General features: G+C 43.2%; 1 protein-coding gene across 3 annotated transcripts in view; it reads left to right on the top strand.

Moving 5' to 3' along the window:
- The window catches only part of fam110b (family with sequence similarity 110 member B), a 28,300-nt gene extending 9,288 nt beyond the window's left edge, over positions 1–19,012 (top strand). For 2 of the 3 annotated variants that reach the window (XM_027027316.3, XM_027027323.3), the window contains one exon: positions 16,365–19,012. In XM_027027316.3, coding sequence (XP_026883117.2) covers positions 16,692–17,888 — 1,197 coding nt within the window. In that variant the 5' untranslated portion in view covers positions 16,365–16,691 and the 3' untranslated portion in view covers positions 17,889–19,012. Of the gene's footprint in view, positions 1–15,855; positions 15,993–16,364 lie in introns of those variants that run through there. The other variant, XM_081700145.1, reaches the window with a different exon arrangement.
- Positions 19,013–20,528: the final 1,516 nt, after the last annotated feature.

The raw sequence follows: 20,528 nt of genomic DNA, 5'->3' as shown, positions 1-20,528 counted from the left end.
AATCGGGTATGATTGGCCAAGGTAGTGCCACCTTGAGCTAGTCATGGACTCTTTTTCATAAGTGGCAGATCTATGAGTCATAACACTGGTCTTGCGGAGTAAGAACCATGTCGCTGGTTGTTCGGAGTAAGACCTGTAATGGTGTGCATTCTGAGTTAGTTCTTGGTCTAAATTGCTAGCAATACAGCTCTGATATGCTGGCTCTATGGAGTTGGGCTGCACAATACAGACAACATCTGTATTGTTGTCATATTGCTACATTGTGTCTTGCCAAGGTTTCACCCAGGACACTGCTTATGACCTGGGAGGGAGTCTGCATGGTGGTCATTGCAGAGAAGGTTGATAAGAGGGAGCCAAAAAAATATATGTTCACAAAATGTTGTATGTATACTGTATAAATTCAAAAATATTAAATATGACAGACATGTCTGCCTCTACTGAGGTTGCAGCATCACTGGCTTCCTGGCTTTGCTTCATAGCCTTGTGGTGGCTTGAAAAATTGATGCGATTTTCCACTACCCTCTTCCTGTCAAAAAAATGGAAATGGAGCAGAGAAATTGTATCCATGGTGGTCACTAGTATCTACTACCTAATATTTTTACAATTTTTCATATACATAAACATATCCATTTAATGTACTAAGCTGACGATAGCATCCATGGTGACTTGTAGTTGACAGTATTCACTAGCATTCATTAGGCATGATACTGCATGGGAGACCCAGGACTGTTATGATTCCAGCACAAATGGCATGCTTATCATGATCACCTTCAGTATGCACTCTAGACTAGGCTATGGGAGAATGTGTTTCATAATAAAACAGTGATTTATATAATATAATATGAGTAGTTCTCTTTTAAACAAAAAGGCAGAATTATTCTATTGCATTGTGTTGAAAAATGAATAATAGAAAAAGAATAATAATTAAAAAGAGCTTATTCACTGTTAGCCATAATGTTTAACTCATGAAAAAAAATATTTTACAATATACAATACAAACTTGAATGAAGTGAACATGCTTGAGAGTAATGCAAACATTCTGATCACAAGCAACTTTTCTCATGCACAGATGCGAATACAGTGATTCATCAAAACACCCACAGAAAACTCATCTGGTACATCTGAGATTGGTCAGCATGCTCTCAGCATGCAGTATCATCATTTATGATTTACTTGTAGGCTCATTTGCACATTGCAGCATTATGCAGTGTCTTTATTGCAAAGGCTAGTATTGTGATAATGATTACAAATAATATATTGTCTGGATTGTCTGCTGTCAAAAATGTCTCTCTTTTAAAAAGACCATAAGAGGATTTTTCAGGTAGACCCATTCATGTGGATAGCAGTTAAACATCTCACAGAAGAAGAGCACTCTAGAATCCTACTAAGCAACAAATAGTGCTATTGCTTTTGATCAGATTAGAAATCCCACCCCCCTCCCCATCACTAGAAAATAATATAATAATAACAAACCACTACAGACTAAAATATTGCTAGCAGCTAACTGTGTAAAAATGGCTATGGGGAACCATGTATTTTGCTAACAAAATGGATTTATATTATTAGACCAATAGGGCTAGCTGGGTGCACTGGATCAACCAGCCCCTCCCCCAGGCTGTGAACTTGTGATTGGCTAAGATGCGTATTTTCCAGTGTCCTGAAATGGTGCTGTCACCAGTGAAAGAGTGACTCTGGTGGGAACTATACAGTAGTATAGAAGTGCGTCCTTGAAAATGGTGGAAGTTTTGTGATTTTGAAGGCTCAAAGACTGAGTCACTCTAGGCTTCCTGTAGACTACCCCCTCTGTCACAATGGGACATGAGAAGGCCAGCAGTGTGCCGCCTCCAGCCTGTACATCTCTGACTGCAACATGCTGTGCATGTACTTGCATCAGGAAGAGTTTTGAGATGAGATGCAGCTTTCTTTTGCACAGCATAGCAATGTTGAAACATGGTTCGTGTTTTCATTCCTGCATTCTATGTTCTATAGAGAGTAAAACTCTCTAATTTAGCTTATGACCAGTGTTTCAGTTATTTGGGCATTTGTTAAAAAAGGTAAGCACAGTATTACCGTTATATATATTGACACTTGCAGGAATATACACTGCAGAAGCAGGTAAGCATGTCTGTCACACATATTTATAGCTGGGCCCAAATGCTGCACAGCGGATCAGCTGCTAAACAGTAACACAGGGCTCTGTACCTCACCCACATTATCTGCATCAGTGGCAGTGTGAAGCTAAAAGACCTCCCTTAATCAGCTCAATTGGCCCAGGAAGCTACAGCCTGATGTGCTCTCAGGCCAGCGTGCGGAGGAGCACGGAAACATGCCCCTGGGCGATACATGGCAGTAAACTACACCCATTTTTCTGCCTGCAAGGCCTCCCAACTGGAGTGTCACTGTCTCGGGCCCACATGGATGCAGGGCCTGCCATGGTCGTCTGAAGGCACAGACCACCAGAACCAAACTGGGCCTGGTGACAGAAGCCGGCTTGGAGCGGTAGCTTCCAGAAGCAGCCAATATTTTTTTTTGTTTTGTTTTGTTTTGTTTTTTAAGCCCCTCATCTTGACTCATTTTTGAAGCAAGATCCCACAAAGGTGGCTGCAGGGACAAGGGTGCAGTGGTGGAGCGATGTGTTTTAGACTCAAGTGCAGTTATTAAAAGGACGCCACTATCGGGTTGTCTCTGAAGGATTCATTTATGAAAATTTAATATTGCTGTTATTCTGCACCAGACTTGCTTCCACTGCCTCTGACAGCAGATACCAGCAGCCAGCCGAAGGAATAGAATTAGATTTGATGGAGAGAAAAGGCTGTGTGTGTGCTTGTGTGTGATTGCGTGTCTGTTTCTGAAGCAAGGGAGTATTCTTTTGAGACAGACAGAGAGCAAGAGGAAGGAAGAGAAGAGAAGAGAGATGGGGTCGAGAGGGTGAAAGAAATGGATGGAAAGAGCTAGAGCTAGAGGGAGAGGCAATATTGGTGTGTCTGTGGGGAGTGAGGGGGGGCATGGTTTGGCCGGTGGCCAGTTCGCCTGTGAGCGCTGATGCAGGTGTCCTCTGGCACTAGGCTGATGTCATGGCTATAATTCTGCACAGCATCTCTCCTACTCTCTGTCCTTCTGTGTGTATGTATGTGTGTGTGTGTGTGTGTGTGTGTGTGTGTGTGTGTGTGTGCAACAGATCCCCCTAAAGGTCGATACACAGTATGGCTGCTGTTTCCCCAGGTGATGTGGGCATTGTGTTGGTCATTGCAGGCTGCTGTAAAGCCTTTGTGATAGTTGTGAATAAAGAGCAAGCGGATCATATGATCCAATTTGAATTTTTTTTTGTGTGTGTGTGTATGTGTATGTGTGTGCACATGTGTAGAAATGATGCATGCTTCCTTTTTCCTGCATGAGTGTGACATAACCACACAGCATTTAGGTGTGTGTATATTTGATTCCTAGCACAGCCTCTTTGCCTGTGGAGCTTGTCACAATGCTGTGATGGCTGTATGTGTTGTTTGTCTCTGCTGGAGAGGAAACTCTGCTGGGGAGATGGAGAGAGTATTAAACGACAGTTATTTTTAAAGCTGCCACACCAGAATTGTGCTAATTAAACAGCTTCAACACATGGAGCTTGAATTAGCTGCCATTATAATCACCAATCATCCATCTTTTATCATAGCAAACCACTTGATGAAACTGTCTAGCTGAAATATTTAAACTTTATTTAAGTGTTCAATTCAGTTAGTATTCAGATATATATTCAAGTCAAATTTATTTATATAGCGCTTTTTACCATAACACTCAGCCAGATAGTAAGGCATTACAGTAGTCTAATCTTGAAGTGATAAATGCATGGACTAGCTTTTCTGCATCGTGTGAGGAAAGTATGTTCCTAATTTTTGCAATTTTCCTGAGGCGGAGAAAGGTGCGCCTAGAAATATTATTTACATGAGCTTCGATTGAGAGACTGGGATTCCTAATCAGTCCAAGAACTTTAACTGTTAGAGAAGATGTGATTAGGAGACCATTGAGTTTCATTGAGTAATTAGAGAGCAAGGACCTAACTCTTTCTGGGCCTAATAGACGCACCTGTGTTTTGTCAGGATTAAGTGAGAGAAGCTTTTTCCATATCAGTGTCTGATGTCCTTTATGCATTCCTCAATGATACTAAGCTGATATATGGTTTTGTTGATACATATAGCTGAGTATCATCAGCGAAGCAGTGGAAACTAGCACAGTGTTTACATATACTGTCACCTAGAGGTAGCGTATTTAAAGAAAAAAGCAGAGGCCCTAGAACAGATACTTGTGGGACACCATAGCTAACTTTGTTGTATGCTGAAAAGTATCCATTTATGTTAAACTGGTAGTGACTGGCTAGATAAGATTTAAACCAGGAAAGGGCTATTCCCCTAATCCCAAAAACATTTTTGAATCTATCTAGTAAAATGTGATCTACAGTGTCAAATGTTAAACACAGATCATGCAAAATAAACAAAGAGCCACAACCCTGGTCAGAAGCCAACAACAGGTCATTAACTATTTTAATCAGTGCTATCTCTGCACATGAGGCCTAAACCCTGACTGAAAGACTTACTGTATCTGGTTTTGGTTCAAGTATGAGTGTAGTTGCTGAGCTACAGCTTTTTCTAGGATCTTGGAAATAAATGGAAGGTTTGAGATTGGTGTCAGTTTTATTCCTAGTTAGATGTGCAATTGTACTAAATAGAAATCTAGGATTATTTTTGTTATTTTCTATTAAGGTTTAGCTGAGCGGTAATAAGTGCCTTTCTATACTTGAGAAGGCTCTTCTTCCATGCAAGCTGGAAGACTACAAGTTTAGTGTGGTGCCATTTATTTTTCGAGTGTTATTGACAATTATAATAACTTTACAAAACTCCAGCAAATGGCAAGTTTGTTCCCTCTAGCGGTGTAATTAAAATAAGTCTTTCAACCCCTTATATTGTCTGCGTTATCCCTATAATATTCGGCTCTGCTGTTTGTCACCATGGAATGGGCTAGAGTCCCGTTACACTTCAATAGACATTTTTTCTGTCACTAGTCGGTTTCTGCTTTTCCTTGTGGAGTCAAACCTGTTATGGTCTATCACAAGCCCCTGACCAGGTATATAATTGGGAGTTCATTTTGGTAAGGATTATTGACTAAGGTTAAATTTTATTAAAACTATTTTTTTTATTGACTGATTTTCCAGTCTTTTCTTCATCAATTCACAAAATTTAAAGTTTTAGTAAAATGTAGCAAAGCTATAAAAACAGATCTGGTCTGATCCAGCACAGACATGTCTTTTCTGATGACCAATTATTAACATTAGCCCTGCTTGCAGAAGGGCTGAGGTCTTGCCCTTGGTATATGCGCGTGCAGGCTCAGCTCAGCAGTGATGATGAACATTTCAGAAAGCTGGAGGCCGCAGCCCACACTGCTGCAGTCCTTACTCAGCACTACTTGCACACTTCCTAACCTCCCCACCACTAAACCACCACCACCACAGTCTCTCACACTCATTCTCTCCTTCTGTCCCTCCCTGCCATATGTCTCTCCCCTCACTCCCCTTTTTGCACATCATCTAGCATCTACTTCTATGCACTCACTGCTCCCGCTTTCAAACTCTCTGTGTGTGCGTCCCTACCATTGTGAATGACCATCCAACACAAACAGCACCTCTAGTTTTCACTTTTATAAGACTCATCTGTAGCCATTCTGTGAGATTTATATTTCAAGCTGATTGTACTTTATTCTGATAGATGTTGATAGTTATTTAGCTTCCTGCCTTGGGGATAGAGGAGGCATTTTACATCATATGGTGTTAATTTGAATTTAATATACTGAAAATGACATGGCTGGAATGTTCTTCGAACTTAATAGACCTGGCACTCCTGATATCTCACATTTTTTCCCACATAAACGGATGTTCTTTTTTTATTTGGTGAGTAAGAGGCCTGCAGTTTTGGATAGGCAGTGAATCTTTTGCCAAGGTGTTTGTGATCATTGTGTCAGGCACAGAGCAGCAACCTCACTATCTCTGTCCAAGTATACAGTCCATCTAGTACGGGGCACTCACAATACTACTGAGGCCCATTATGACTGCAATAACAGAATCAGCAGAATGGGACAAGGAAGCCTAATTTTTACAAATATTTGCTCGGCAGCAGAATATTTCCATCCTCTTTAGATCCTCACATTTGCTGCTTGCAGGAGTGTTTGCAGGTTGGCTTAGGCCAGCTCTGTGTAAAGAAGCTGAGTGAAGGGAGACCGATAGTCTGTTCATTTGGGCTGTTGGGGGAGGCTGGCCTCTCCAGAACTGCTGCTGTTGATATACAAAGAGGCTTTGCAAAACTGCCTCACCTCCAGACACTAATGACGTGGTCTGCTTTGGAGGAGGTTTGCTTGGTTTGGACTCCGTGGCATATATATGGAAATCCATGGATAGTATCAAAAACATTCTTTTTGGGCATTGGTACAATAATTTGGGGCCTTTTTTTTGCAAATATCAAATAACATCAATAAAGTAAATGCTAATTTTTGTTTATCTTTACATAATATGTATTTGCAAATCAGTTCAAGTTAACAAAATTTACAATTTATTATGAGTACACACTAAAGCCTAAGCAAAGCTGGTGCTCTGGGGCAGAGCCAAAATGGTCTGGGTTCCATGTTCGGATAACACTCTGTATGGAACTGATTCCATTCATATTTGATGTCAAAGTTGAGTCCTCCTCAACAAACCTGAATAATCTTTCATTGGATTCCTCAATGTGAACATTAAAGTCATGATAACCAAGCATGTTCATAGATTTCGGTAGCTATATTCATGGTGTTACATTCATACAAGCTGTTTTGGATGGTTCTTAGGAAATTGGAAATTCCCATCCAGATGATGATGTATTCCTCTTCTGAAGTTTTTTTTCCTTTAGTTCTTAAGTAGTTTGTTCTTGGCACAGTTGCCTCGATGTGCTCATTAGGGGCCTGTATCTGGATTATCTGTAGAGCTGCTTTGTGGCAACAAAATACCATACATACATGCTATAAAAATAAATTTGAAAATTCCAAATATTGCAAAATTTCAAGCGCAAGGTTTCTTCCTCAAGCATCCCCTATCATTCTTAAGTGCTTTTTTGTGATTTAGAAGGCTGGGGTTTCGTTTGGAACTGAGAACCATTTGACATCCTGTTGCAGGGTGAGCAGAATTGGGCTCGGGGCAGCGAGAGCCTTCTCAGCACCCAACTGCCTTTCTGTTTCATTCCTCCCTCGCTTGCTCCGTCATTGTCCGGTACACTGTGAAAGGTCTTGGGCACTGCAACGGTCTCTCTTCTCGGAAGGTCCGCTCTTTACACCACATCCATACAGGCTCTTGTGGGGCTGTGCTGTCGCAGGACTCCAAGAAAGACCCTCCGGCCCTGTTGCCTGGTCCCAGTCGTCCGGTACTGGCCACTACCAATGAGAATGCTACAACTAAGACGGGGAGATGTGTGGTATGAGGTGATGCATGCGTGTGTGGGTGTAAACCGGCTCACCTGGGCCCTACCGGAGGGTTTGAGAGAGGCAGCGCAGTCTTTGGTGTTAGGGATGTTTGCTTAGATAGAAACTAAGCTGTGAAAGTGCAGTTCGTGAGGAGGGTCTGCTGAACAGAATACAAAGCACACTTGCCCAGAGAAAGTCATCTCCCTATTCCCCTCTCTCTCTCTTGCTCTCACTCTGGCCAGCCGTGCATTAAACCTGCTCTGAAAAGGACTTTTGAGTCTGTCGGGTCGGACAACGCGAGAAGGGGAAACACCAGAATTCTACTTTATAAACATTTTTGATCTTCATGGATGCATATTTATGTGGACATATATTTGATGAAATTAGTATTTGGGTGTATTTGGTTATGCCACCATGCCACCAATGCTTAACTGTAACTAGACATCTAATACTTCATTCACTGAACTGATTTTATCTGACTAAATAATGTGACTGATTTCCATTGATCTGCACTCTAACGGCCCTGAATAAATCGAATTTATCTGATCAGTGTCGTCCCCCCCCCCCAAACACCAGTATTGGCCAGTGTAATATGAATAAAAAGAATATGCTAGATATGAACCGTCTGTCATCTCTCAGACTGCATCTTTCCCGATGTTCTGCTCCATGTGCTCTGCCTACGTGCCACATGTAGCTTATTTTCAGAAGGTTTGGCTCATGAGAATGTGTTACTACACTTGGCTATCAAGAACATGCATGCTTAATGCTTGCAGCGATGAGCCATCCAAGGTAGTTCATAACACTGCTGGAGATATGGTGTCCCTCAGACAGACACAACACGGCCACGAACACAAACGGCACCTGCTTAAAATACAAACTGATTTTATTAGAGCTTCACTTTGTTGAAATTAAATGTGTGCCTTTTGGTGGGGTTTCTGTTTTTTATGTTACAGGAAGCTTAAAGAATGCGCTCATGCTTGTTTCTCGTGCCTCTTCTATTTGCTGCAATTTTGGTTCTCAAATGGTATTTGAATTTAATCTTTCCACATAAAAGAAAGTCTGTCTTCTGTGTGAAACCAGTGAATCATGAACAAGAACAGACTGCCATTAAGGTCGCTGATATTTCATACCCCTAGCAGTTCTTCCTGTGTTCATGATGGCATTGAGCCTATATGGACTTTTACAGCTTTGCTCAAACTGAAGTGGATAATATAAGCCAACACAGTGCAAGTCAAATCACTAACTATGGTGTCTGTGTCACTTGTTGAACTGGCCTGCTGACAGTATGTGTTCTAACCTGGCATTAGGTTTTGCTCTCTGATCAGATCATACATCAGATCATCAGATCTGGACTGAGTTTCTCATAAGCAAAGTAGCCTTAATCACTGCTTAATGTTTTGAGATGACCTCCAAAGCCACTCTTTGTTTGCTCCATTACTGAGCTGTAAACTGTTCTCTTTTGATAAAAAGGCTGAGATTGGCAAACTGTAATTTCTTCAATATTATATAGTGGTTTAGTGTCTAGTTTGAGGATTTTGTGTAAATGTGCTCTTGACTAAGTTACAATATGTTTCTGGGAGGGGTGTGTGTCTTCAGACAGCTGTTTCTTTGGGTAGTGGGGGTGTTGAGATTCAGAAGGGATTGAGTCGTGCAGGTCAAAGGGTTGGTTGGGCTGTGATGCCTCAAATGGACACAGAAATCTTCAGGGATGAGTAGCTGGTTGTCCTGCCATGCCAAATCCATGAGAGAGCCCAACTGACCCTTAAGGCCAGATGTTAATTCGTTACTACCATGCGTTCTGCAGTGGGCTGCTATCTTATTCCTCCCAGCACACAACTACAGTGAAGGAAAAGGAAAGGATGATGACCCCAAATTATAAGTTTAACTAAGGAGAGAATTAATGTGGTAAGTGCCAGTGTTCATTCACACAGTAGGTCATGGTGTTGCTGGAGAATCCCACTGCAGGGACACACCGTGCGCCTGTGGGTATAAGCATCTGCTGCTTTGTGCATATGGCCTGGTGATTAATTAGTACCATGAAGGGGAAATGGAGGAAAATGCAGGCATGTGAGTGTGTGTTTTTTTTTGTGTGTGTGTGTTTACCCAGTTTTCTCCTAGTTTAGTCATTATCAATTCCCAAAAACTGTCCAGGTCTTTTCTATTGCATAGCTTCAACCAACATGGGAAGGTAGGAGCAGAGCATAAACTGTACATTTCTGGAAAATACCATAATTATTGGCAAATACCATCATAATTGTCAAATACACCATAACTGATCCTTGTATTTATTTTCACAAGTTGTTTTAATTACAATATTTTATTTATTTCAATTTTGAGCAAATCTGATCTTATTTTAAATCAATTTATTTTTCCCAATAGTTAAGATTTCTTTACATTTTGCATTTGGTAAAATAGCCCTTTTAACAACCACACCTCACAAGTTCATTAGAATTTTGAACAACACACAACTAAAATATACCTTTGCACATTTTGCCCATTGGCAGCAGGCCCTGGTGTCTCACTGCTGCCTTTCTGTATTTTGGCATCACCCCTGCTGCCACTGACAGCCTGCAGTGGTCAAAGGAGAAAGGACACTTGGTCACTATCACTGCAGAGCCAGTGAAGAGCTGAACTCCATATAGGTGAATATCTCATACCAACCCTGGGGATTTCCAACACAGTAGATTGTGTTTGTGCTTTGTCTTAAATCACTTCAGCCAGCTCATTGGGTTACCTGAAGGAAGGAGCTTGTGGTGCTGTGTCAGGGCTTCCTGTGTGATTTCCCACACATCTTAAAGACTGCAAACTGTACCCTTTGCTGTGATCAAGCTCTACCACTGAACAGTGAGATATGTCCCCTTAACAGACATTTGGTCATAGGCATTGGTCATATTAACAACCTGAAGTGACTTGAATCTGATTTTTTACCAGGGCTGTGTGGACACACAAATTGGATATTTCAAATCAGATTTTAGTGGCAATAATAACTGCAAAAACGGCTAAAGCCAGCGATTTTGGCTTTTTTATTGCCTTCTTGACTTAAGCATATGCAGCTGATGAACTGTTAGTTGTACTCCAGTGCAAAATGTGATGCAATATGCAAGTTACCACCATGTTGCATATTTTATTACCATGATTTGTTGGTTGCAGAAATGTGCATATGTGCCAGTTTGAAAGACAGATGCATTCACATTACACACAGATAGAGGTCACTTCCAGTTATAATGTGAACCATCAAGATAGGCAAATCCAACCTCAGCAAAAGATCGGAATTGAACCACGTGTCTTGTCACATAAACTTTGCCATGGTAATCTAATTAAGAGGTTAGTTAGACTGTATGATGAATTCTAACAAGCACCCAAGTTAAATTGATAAGACCGATTGATATATATTAATCATGCCACATAGCCTGAATCCACTGTGAGCTTCTCCAGGTTTCTTAGGTCTGTTTGAATTTGCTTCCGATGACTGCATTTCCAAAATGGCTCTACAGGCTGCATAGTAATGAAGTACATCGTATACCAAAAGCCTAGTGAAATAGCTTCCACCTGCAAACTTGTTTATAAAAGCTGTCCGAGTCTGGTATAAGCTATTACCTGAAATCGGCTCCATTCACTTAGAGAGGACGACGAAACTTGGCATAGCCTGGAGTGAGGGCTGCCATCAGGCAAGAATGCAGCAGAAAAATGTGTGGCGGATAGCCATTACTGATCCAGTAATACTGGCAAACTTTAAGCAGGTGGCAGGTAAAGAATATCAACAGACAAAAGTGTATAGCTGAGTGAGGCTATACCTGCGTGAACATGTCTGGTTACAAGAGTGATGCAAGCTGGGTACTAGCATGAGGCTAGATGGCTAGCTAGGACCTGACTGATAGGAAAATTGTCACGGTTACCGATTTAAAAGAGAGAAAAAAAGAAAAAAAAAGATAATACCATATATAATTTAATATGACTAATTATTTATAGTGTCATATTTCTTATACTCAAATAAGGAGCCGAAACTCACAAAGTCTTAAGTAATACACATGTAAAACAAGATACTTGTACATAAATGCACCCCTTTATAAATACGACGCAACCCTAAAACGGGTAAAACAACTGCTGTCTTAACGGACAGGTTATCAACAGGTGATGGTCAATAGGTAATTAAATGCCCAATCCATGAGTTATTAGCGTCCCCTTAGCATCTGACGGTATGTTTGATTGCTCTTCTGAATTACCAAAATTATACTTTATGTATGATATGACATTCTAAAGGTGCTATATCAGTGGAAGCTTAATATGAATAAATATTGGTCCTGTTTTACTAGCGTGAACATATTCTGAGAAGCTCTTCTTTGCTGTTACTGCTGTCAACTGGCCTCTGAACATGGTGAAACGGATCGCCCTTGTACCTGGACTAAAGCATTAACAAGTCCACAGCATCGTTCTCAAATATTTAACCAGCAAAATGGAGCAGCAGTCCATATGCTGGTCAGCTACAGTTGTAGTGTTTTAGATTAATCTGAATGATGAATTCTGCCTTATGCTCTCTGGGAGACCAATATGGTGCAGCTAAATGTTAACGTTGCTGGTGTGTGAATAAGTGCTACTCTCACATTCAGTCAGAGATCTGGTACATGTGGGATTGTTTGTTTATTGTTTACTTGGCAAATACCGATCACTTCCCTTGCTTGCTGGGAAAGGAGCCTGCAGATGTCGGCATGGAACGATGATACGATTTTGTCTGCTGATACGCGGCTGAATCGGGAACTGGGTCACAGCGCAGCTCTCTTAGGAACCTCGGTCTGAGTTAATCCCTGCTGTTAACCGAGTAACAGTATGTCGTGAATTAACTCCGTTAGCTCCGTTAAAACATTTACAGTTACAGAACAGTGATCTGGAATTCTAATAATATATAATCAGAAACCTGCTACCTACCTACTGAACCACGCGACTGACATGATGTACAATAAATATAAACAGTGCTAAAGTCGATTCACATATTTTGCAAGGGTAAGGTGTGGTGGACTAGCACTTCAGTACCTGCTGGTTATCCGAGCTAGGTGTCCTCGTGTGGTGTTTTAAAAGAAACGGCTCAGATATCGTTCCCTGCCAGTAACCGTCATACGAGAGGTGTTTTCCTCCTTGCTGAAAGCTTGGAATGATGCCCTATCTGCAGAACACATAGTAACCCATATAGCTACCTACTTTGCAGGAATGTTCCACCTAAAATAGTAGCCAACATGGTTAGTGACCAATAGCTGATCCCACTAGTTTTAATTCAGTTATATAGCCACGTTAGCTATAACAATTCTGGATGAGGTGAAGTTTTTAATACAGCTAATGGGAAGCTCACCTGGAATTTTTTTCTGTACTTCATCTTCACTTTGGTATCACGACTTTGTGTCCTGGCTGTGGCTTGAAAGAGATGAGTCCTCCCCACCCTTCTGTAGCATAAAGTCCTTCAGTGCCCAAGCTAACTCATGTGCTGGTTCCCTAGCAGCACCGAGAACAATCTGTTCCAGTTTTGTTTTGGACGTCAGAAGAGTGCTATTTAGTAGATTTGTTTTGACCCGAGGCTGCAAGGGAGATATGTCTTTGGAAAAAACAAAACAAAACATATATGTACCCCACAGTGAAAATATTGCGCAAGATAATCAGAAGTAGTGTGTTTAGCATACGTAGTACTACATGCGGTGCTGTAAACTTGAGCTGAACTGAGTGTCTGTCATCACTTCCATCATGTGGTGGCATGGGTGTGTGTATTGAAGGTCAGTGTGTTTGAAACCAGGAGTTCTGCTTTCATCCAGAAAGTACTCTGTTGCAGACATAGGGAAACACTCCCGCTCTAACTGAGAGAAGTTATTGGAGGATCAACATTTGGTAAAATATGATGAAAAGGGTTTTAGCTGAAATCCAATCCTCTTTGTTTTGTACACAGTGTCGTAAAGTAATACATGCAATGGCCCTCAGGGCCTGAACATTATCTGAAACATTATCTGTGACTGACACAAGGAAGGGAATGTACATTAGTCAAGTGCAATTCATGACAGAGTATACAACACTGACCTTTTGTAATTGAAATGCTAGTTTATATTGTCAATGCAGCTGTTCTTCTGCTTAACTTTGTTTTATACTGCTAATATCATTTTATTCCATGATTGTTGTGTTTGAGTGACCCGTAAACCAGAATGGCAATGTTGATGTTTGCCAGCTTGCTAATGTGGTGTATTTTGTCCATTGTGTGATTACTTCTTGAGAATGGTTGGTGTGTGGTTGTGTAATGAGAGAACCACACACACACACAGTGCATGGTATAATGGGAAACACAGTTTATAAATATTGTTTTGTTGCACATTGTTTCTGTTTAAGTTCTGTTTTCTGATGCAAGAGTAATGGTTGTAATTTTAGAACATGCAGAAAGTATGCAGGTGATGATTGGCCATTCGCTAACCCAGGCAGAGAGGCCATGTACTGTATGCAAGTATCAGTACAAATGTGGTTCATTGTTCTTTCACTCTCATCTGAAAGTACAGCCCATGTTTATGCTGTACCAGACTTGAGCCGGGCTTGTACCAGAGGTGTTGACTGCAGACTAAGAGTGGGGTGTGAGGTATTGAGTCCCACTCGCCCTGGTGAGGTAAGGTGTTTTCCTTCCCCAGTCCGATAAGGGTGAAGTGGGGAGCATCTGTGCAGTCAAGAGGCCTGTGGGGACAGTCTCCATCTCTGAGAGCCTGTGTGAGCTTTGGATGGAGATGAGATGAGTGAGGCTCTGGCTTAGAGCCCACAGCTGGGTTAGCTCAGCTTTATTACCTTTTCTAAGATTTGGGGGTAGGGGTAGGGGGTGAGATGCAGGCAGGATTTAGTGGGCGCATCTCTGCTGTTGTCTATGCTATCCAGGTTTTAGACCCTATTTGTTAATGGAACAATTCATAGCCCGTATGTCTGTGTAGAGCCATATTTACAGGCCTCTAGCTCAAACACTAATAATGATCACTGATAAAAACAAAACAAAACAAAATAAACACCCCCCCCCCCAATACTTCTGCTATCCATTTCATTTTTCTTCCTGAAGGTATAGATATTTAGGTAAGTTGTATAACTGTGGCTCTTGCGATCTCTCTCTCTCTCTCTCTCTCTCTCTCTCTCTCTCTCTCTCTCTCTCTCTCTCTCTCTCTCTCTCTCTCTTTGTTTTGTGAAAATTTGGTGAAAATAGTAGATCCACTCTTGTGTGGGCTCTCATTACAGTTTCTGTGACCTTCAATTTTTGAAATGGTTGAGTAACTTGGTCCTAGACACACGCAATAATAAACAATATTGCTTCCTTCTGACCAACCGAAAAATGGTAACAGAAGTGCAGTGACGACAGCATAATTCTGTCACTGTGGCCTTTGCAACAGTGATGCTACAGAGGGTTGTGATATGTAAATGAGCCTTAAAAACAAACAAATTACTACATTTTTGTTTGTGTTGTAAGCATGCAGCCTCGGATGTTTCTGATTTGTGCTCTGTGGGTGTTTTGATGAATCAAGGTATTAATGTGATCCAACAGGCAAAAGATTTTGATCAAAATAATGCAGTCCAGTTATTCACCATGTCACATCACATTAAAGGTATACCAGTGTGGTTTTAATATACTGGAAGGCATATCCTAGCGACATTATTTTTGCTCAAATCATTCAGTGTTAGCTGACGCATGTGGTGACTTGTTCCTGATATATTTGTCAACACATTAAAAGCACAATCAATATAAATTTAGCATAGTCTTGTTTTGGTAAGGCTCGACTTTAATGCTGGTCTGCAGACTGTTTAATGTTGTATTTCATAAATTTTAAATTGCAAAGGCTGCCAAATGTTATACATGTAAATGTAAACAGAACTAATTTCTAAACAGAAATAATTTCTGAGACATGCTAATAAAGCTGTGTAGTCAGGCACACCAAAGATTGTGTCTAAATGGCTTCTGAGGTGACCGCATCCTTATTAGTGACTTGCCATTGGGAGTTTAAAGGTGCGAGATTTGGTCTATGACATGACCAGAGGCATTAGCTGACTTCTTGACTGATGCCATGGGTTTGCTCCCTGCTATAGAAAAAAGGATGAAGCCATGACAGAGGCCAGCTGGATCACACTCCACTCAGCTCCCTCTTACAGAGAAACTTGCTCCTGATCTCTGCAGCACCAATCGCTTTGTTTTTCCTCCATGGCCAAATGATACTAAAGCTTCATCAAGCCTTGTGCCACAAAAGTGTGTTGTCATAGCAATTTGCAGCACATTCACCAGACCCACAAATACTCCTGTCCTATTGGCACTCTCTTCTTATTTATGATGCTTGTACATTCCTTCCACTATGCAGTCATCCTGCTGGGGGAGTTGGGGGGTGGGGGTTCTGTCTGGCTTTGGTGCCCTTCTGCCATATATTTATATTTCTGTGTGTATCTAGCTATAATGAGGAGTAAAAGTACTGCTGACTCGTCCTCTTATGTTTCCTCTTGCTCTTTTTTTTTGCTTGACGGTCATTCGAGCCTCCTCATGTTGGGAGGTAAGGTCCTATTCCTAGTGCCGAGTACATGACTACTGCATGAGGTCTTGCAAAGAGGGGAAAAAAGTGCATTGATGTTGGATTTCTTTTTCTGTTCTCTGGGGGGAGTGGATGTCGATGACTCTTCTAATAATGATTTTAAGGAACTATTAATATACATATGTAATAGCATATGGAAGTGCTTGGCTGGTGTACGTGTGTGTTTGCGAGTGTGCGTGTGTATGTGTGTGTGTGTTGCGGGGAGAGATTCTTCTGGTGCTGATGTTCAGTGCTTACCAGCTATTAGCTCAACTGTTTCCAAGTTCTTCTTGCTGTTGCTAGGAAAGTGATGTCACCTGATCCCTTAACATGGTTGGTTCTTATGCATTTCAGGACCTCCATCTTGGCCAGGAACAAAGGAGCATCCACAACACCCCCTCCCCCCACAATCCTTCGCACTGCGTCCCAGAGAGCCTGGCGCTGTGTTCACACGGCGACCCCAGCCAAGTGCCCTGGGTTTTCCTGCTGCACAGGGCCTGAGCTAGTGGGGGGGAGGCAAGGCTAAAGCACCAGCTGGCGGCATGAGGCCCCCGTGCTGACGGCTATTGGAGACGCTGTTCCCCGTCCGCTCACCCGGCTGGATGTACGAGCCCGCGGGGTGGCCTCTGCCCAGAGTCAACAGCGGAATCCACCACGGCGGCCGCCGAGAGACCCGCAGACATGCCCACCGAGACGCTGCAGCCAGATAGCAAGTCGGCTGGTCCGGGGGGCGGCTTCGCCTCCGCCGTGCCCCTCCGCATTCTCAACAAGGGTCCTGACTATTTTCGGCGGCAGGCTGAGCCCAACCCCAAGCGCCTAAGCGCCGTGGAACGGCTGGAAGCTGACAAGGCCAAGTACGTGAAGAGCCAGGAGGTGATCAATGCCAAGCAGGAGCCCGTCAAGCCGCAGGTGCTGGCCAAGCCCCCTGTCTACCCCATGCCCGTGAAAAGGAGCGGTGGCAATGGCTCCACCATCAAGGCCTCCAACAACAACGCCAAGTCGGACACATGTGCCACCACCACCAAGCGTGAGAACCTCAACCTGGAGATCCTGAAGAACATTCTCAATAGCTCGTCCTCATCTGAGGGCCCTGCTAAGGGCTCTGCCCACAAGGTAGGGACACGGAGCTGGGCACCTCACCGCTCTTGTGAGCCCTCAGAACCCGGGCGACGCTCATTCACTGAGTCACTTACCGTGCCGGTGGCTGGCTTGCAGGGGCGGTGGAGCCCACAGGGTGACAACCTGAACCTGAGCCGGCGGCTGCTGGAAGAGCGCTCAGCAGAGGGCTCGGGCGAGCGCTCGCCGCTGCACGCCTCCCACAGCTCCTCCGATATCCGGCGGCTGTGCAACGGGAAGCCATTCCGCTCAGCCCGCAGCAGCAGCAGCTCTGCCCCTCCTCTCCCCCCCAAACCCAGCGCCAAGGCCGTAGCTGCCTGCGACAACCTGGGCCGCTCGCTTGACCGCAACACTCTGTCAGGCACGCCAGGTGATCTGGAGCTGGAGGGCTCGGTGGCCCGCCGGCCCTCGCTGCACCGCTCCAAGTCAGACCTGAGTGACCGCTATGCCCGGGCGGGTGCTGACGTTGAGCGCTTCTTCAACTACTGCGGGCTGGACCCTGAGGAGCTGGAGAGCGTCGGGGTGGAGAGCTTTGCTCGCGCCAACTCTGACATTGTCTCGCTCAACTTTCGCAGTGCCAGCATGATCAGCTCAGACTGCGAGCATTCGCGCCACAGCAATGATGACCCGTCCGATGAGGACGAGGATCCTGCTGAGCGCGTGCCCTACGGCATCTCGGCTGTCGAGCGCAATGCCCGTGTCATCAAATGGCTCTACAGCATCAAGCAGGCACGTGAGTCACAGAAAGTCTCGCACGTTTGAGAGAGCTCGCATGGACATGGACTTCACCTCCACGCTCAGACTTGCTACCTGCTTATTGTGGCATTGCACTGTCTTTGAATCTTGAAGGACTGATTGGCAAAGCCTTTTTGTGTTTTTTTTTCTTAGTTTACAGCTTTTTTTAAGTCGCTTTTTGAATTCAGTGTCTTTGGAAAATGCATGACCCCTTACACTCTCACTAACCCCTCCCCATAGCCTCCATTTAACATGTTGTTGAGGTATAAGTATGTGTCAGAAGATGTCCTTTATTCTGCAGAGAAGAACCTGCAGCGTATTTCTTCATGATTTTTTTCTTTCTGCCTCTAAATCAGTGTTACGATGGCAGCTCCTTCGATGTGTGTTCTTTTGTCGATGTAGTGCTGTTATGCTGTTCAGCACACAGCTGGAAAGCTGTATGGGTGTGAGTGCAGAGAACCAGTGTGTTTAGGTGTTTTTTTTTGTTTTTTTGTTTGCTCCCTCTTGCTCCCTCACCCTGTTTTTGATCCGTTCTCATGAGGTGTTATGACACGTGCGTGTATATATGTGTGAGCAGACACTGCAGAAGCATGTTTCAGCCCAGTCTCCACCCCATCCAAGAAACCTCCAGAAAACTCTCCCACTTTTGGCAGACTTGTGGCTTTTCTCAGTCAGCCTTACACTGGTTGGATAGTTCAAGCATCATAACACCTTACAGCAGCATTCTGTCGTCCATAATGTTCCCTTTCTTAACAGTTTAATTTTCTTTGTGGTAAGTATTGTTTGACCAATGTAAATGCTCTATGAATATGTATATAATTTTGAAGTCATCAGCAAAAAAATTTATAATAATAAAAATAAAGTGTTGTGTGCTGAATATCTGCTGCTGCCACCTGGAGCTGTCCCCCTGGTCTGTCCCCTGCCACATGTAGCTGTCCCCCTGGTCTGTACCCTGCTACCTATAGCTGTCCTGATGGTCTGCACCTTGCCTCTGTCCATGGTTAATTTTTGTACAACACAGCTGATAGAACAACTTGTATGCTGGATATATTCAAGTTGGAGCCGTTACATAAATACATCATCAAGATTTGTTTGCATTTAGTTATTTTTCATTTCAATAAATGGCTAATTTTGCCATCTTTTGCCACCTGTCACATGGTATAATTTTTGTCACATAGTATCATTTCTATTGCCCTATTTGTTGTGGGATGAAGTTGGCATGATATTTTGTAGGAGAAGTGACCTGTTGGAATCCAGAACGTTGTCTACGCTTCGATACGACATGAGTGCTGCACATGTATTGCTAAAGGTGGAAAAATGCCATTAGTGTGTGTCTTTTTTCCCGCGGTGTATACATGCAGGGTTGGCCTTCTGCTCCTGTTTCTACCAGAATGTCTCTGTAATCCTTTTCCTCCTGTTTCCAACGGAGCAAGGAGGGCTGTAAGAGCTCTGTGCCGGGCTGGCGAATGTCACAAGCGCTCTGGGGGCCACAGGAAATGATGCAATTCATCACAAATGTTTGGAAGGGTCTGGCTGCTGCAGCAGAGGCCTCTGCTGAAATCCAGCTTGTAACCGAGCTCAGGGCAGAGCACAGGGCAGACGTTTAACCCCTTCCAGCTCACGCGCTCTCTGGAGTATGAAGTAGATGTACTGTGATGGATTTATGAATTTAAAAGCTGTGGCTTGTGCTCAACACATCAGTTCATGGAAGAATTTTCAGTCGTACGGAGGGGTTCTGACATGCAGGTCGAAGAGACAGAGATAGTGGTTCAGAGACCTCTTATGTTGCCTCTACAGTGGTGTAAAATGGCGGATTTTGTCCCTCTATGCGCTAACGTAGATTGCGGTTTGAAGATGATTATAAACCGCTTTTAGGACCTGAAATATGCTGTTAAGACATTTAAACAATACAGCCCCTCCCTCTCCTATGGAAGAACAACAGTAAGGAATACTGTATTAGTGCACTCCCTGCAGCAGTACACAACACAAAGATCAGTCTCAGTAGACAACATGATGAATAAGGTTTGTGTGTGAGTGTGCGCGTGTGTGTGTGTGTGTGTGTGTGTAGAGTATATTAAAGTACAGAGAGGAGGGGAGTTCAATTCCTGCAATGCCTATTTTAGCCTTTCGTGAAATTGTAAATAAACAAAATGTAACTTTAGAAAAAAACTACATTTCATTCCTTGTTCCCCCTGAATTTGAAGAATAGTCCTGCTTCAATGATGTGTTCCACCAATACAACAATTCTGTCTCTCTCTGTCTCTCTCCTCCTCTGCTCCTTCTCTCCCCCCCCCCCCCCTGACCTTCTGTTCTCCAGCTGGGCTGTTGGAATATGAGTGAGTGAGCACATTTTTTTCTTGCTCTCTGGTGCCCCCTCTCAGGCGAAGGGTGCACTTGCATGTTGATGGGATTCACCAGCTCCCTCTTTCCCTCTCCAGCCCAACCAAGGGACACCTACTTCCCTTTTTCACACTGAGATTTCAACTTGGATTCAACTTAAGTCAGCTATTGGTGTAAAAAGGTTGAATTGGTTCAAACGCACAATCAAACGCACCAGCCAAACACACAGTCATGCAGTTTCTTTCTGCTTCTCAAATGGCCTTGTTGCAACTTTAATGACAACCTTTGGCCCATCACACTGCACTCTAAATATAACAATAATAGATT

This window comes from Electrophorus electricus, chromosome 17 (genome assembly GCF_041902795.1).
Source record: "Electrophorus electricus isolate QZ-2024a chromosome 17, ASM4190279v1, whole genome shotgun sequence".
Taxonomy (NCBI): domain Eukaryota; kingdom Metazoa; phylum Chordata; class Actinopteri; order Gymnotiformes; family Gymnotidae; genus Electrophorus; species Electrophorus electricus.
Note: the sequence above shows the minus strand (reverse complement) of the source record. Positions and strands in the feature narration are given on the sequence as shown.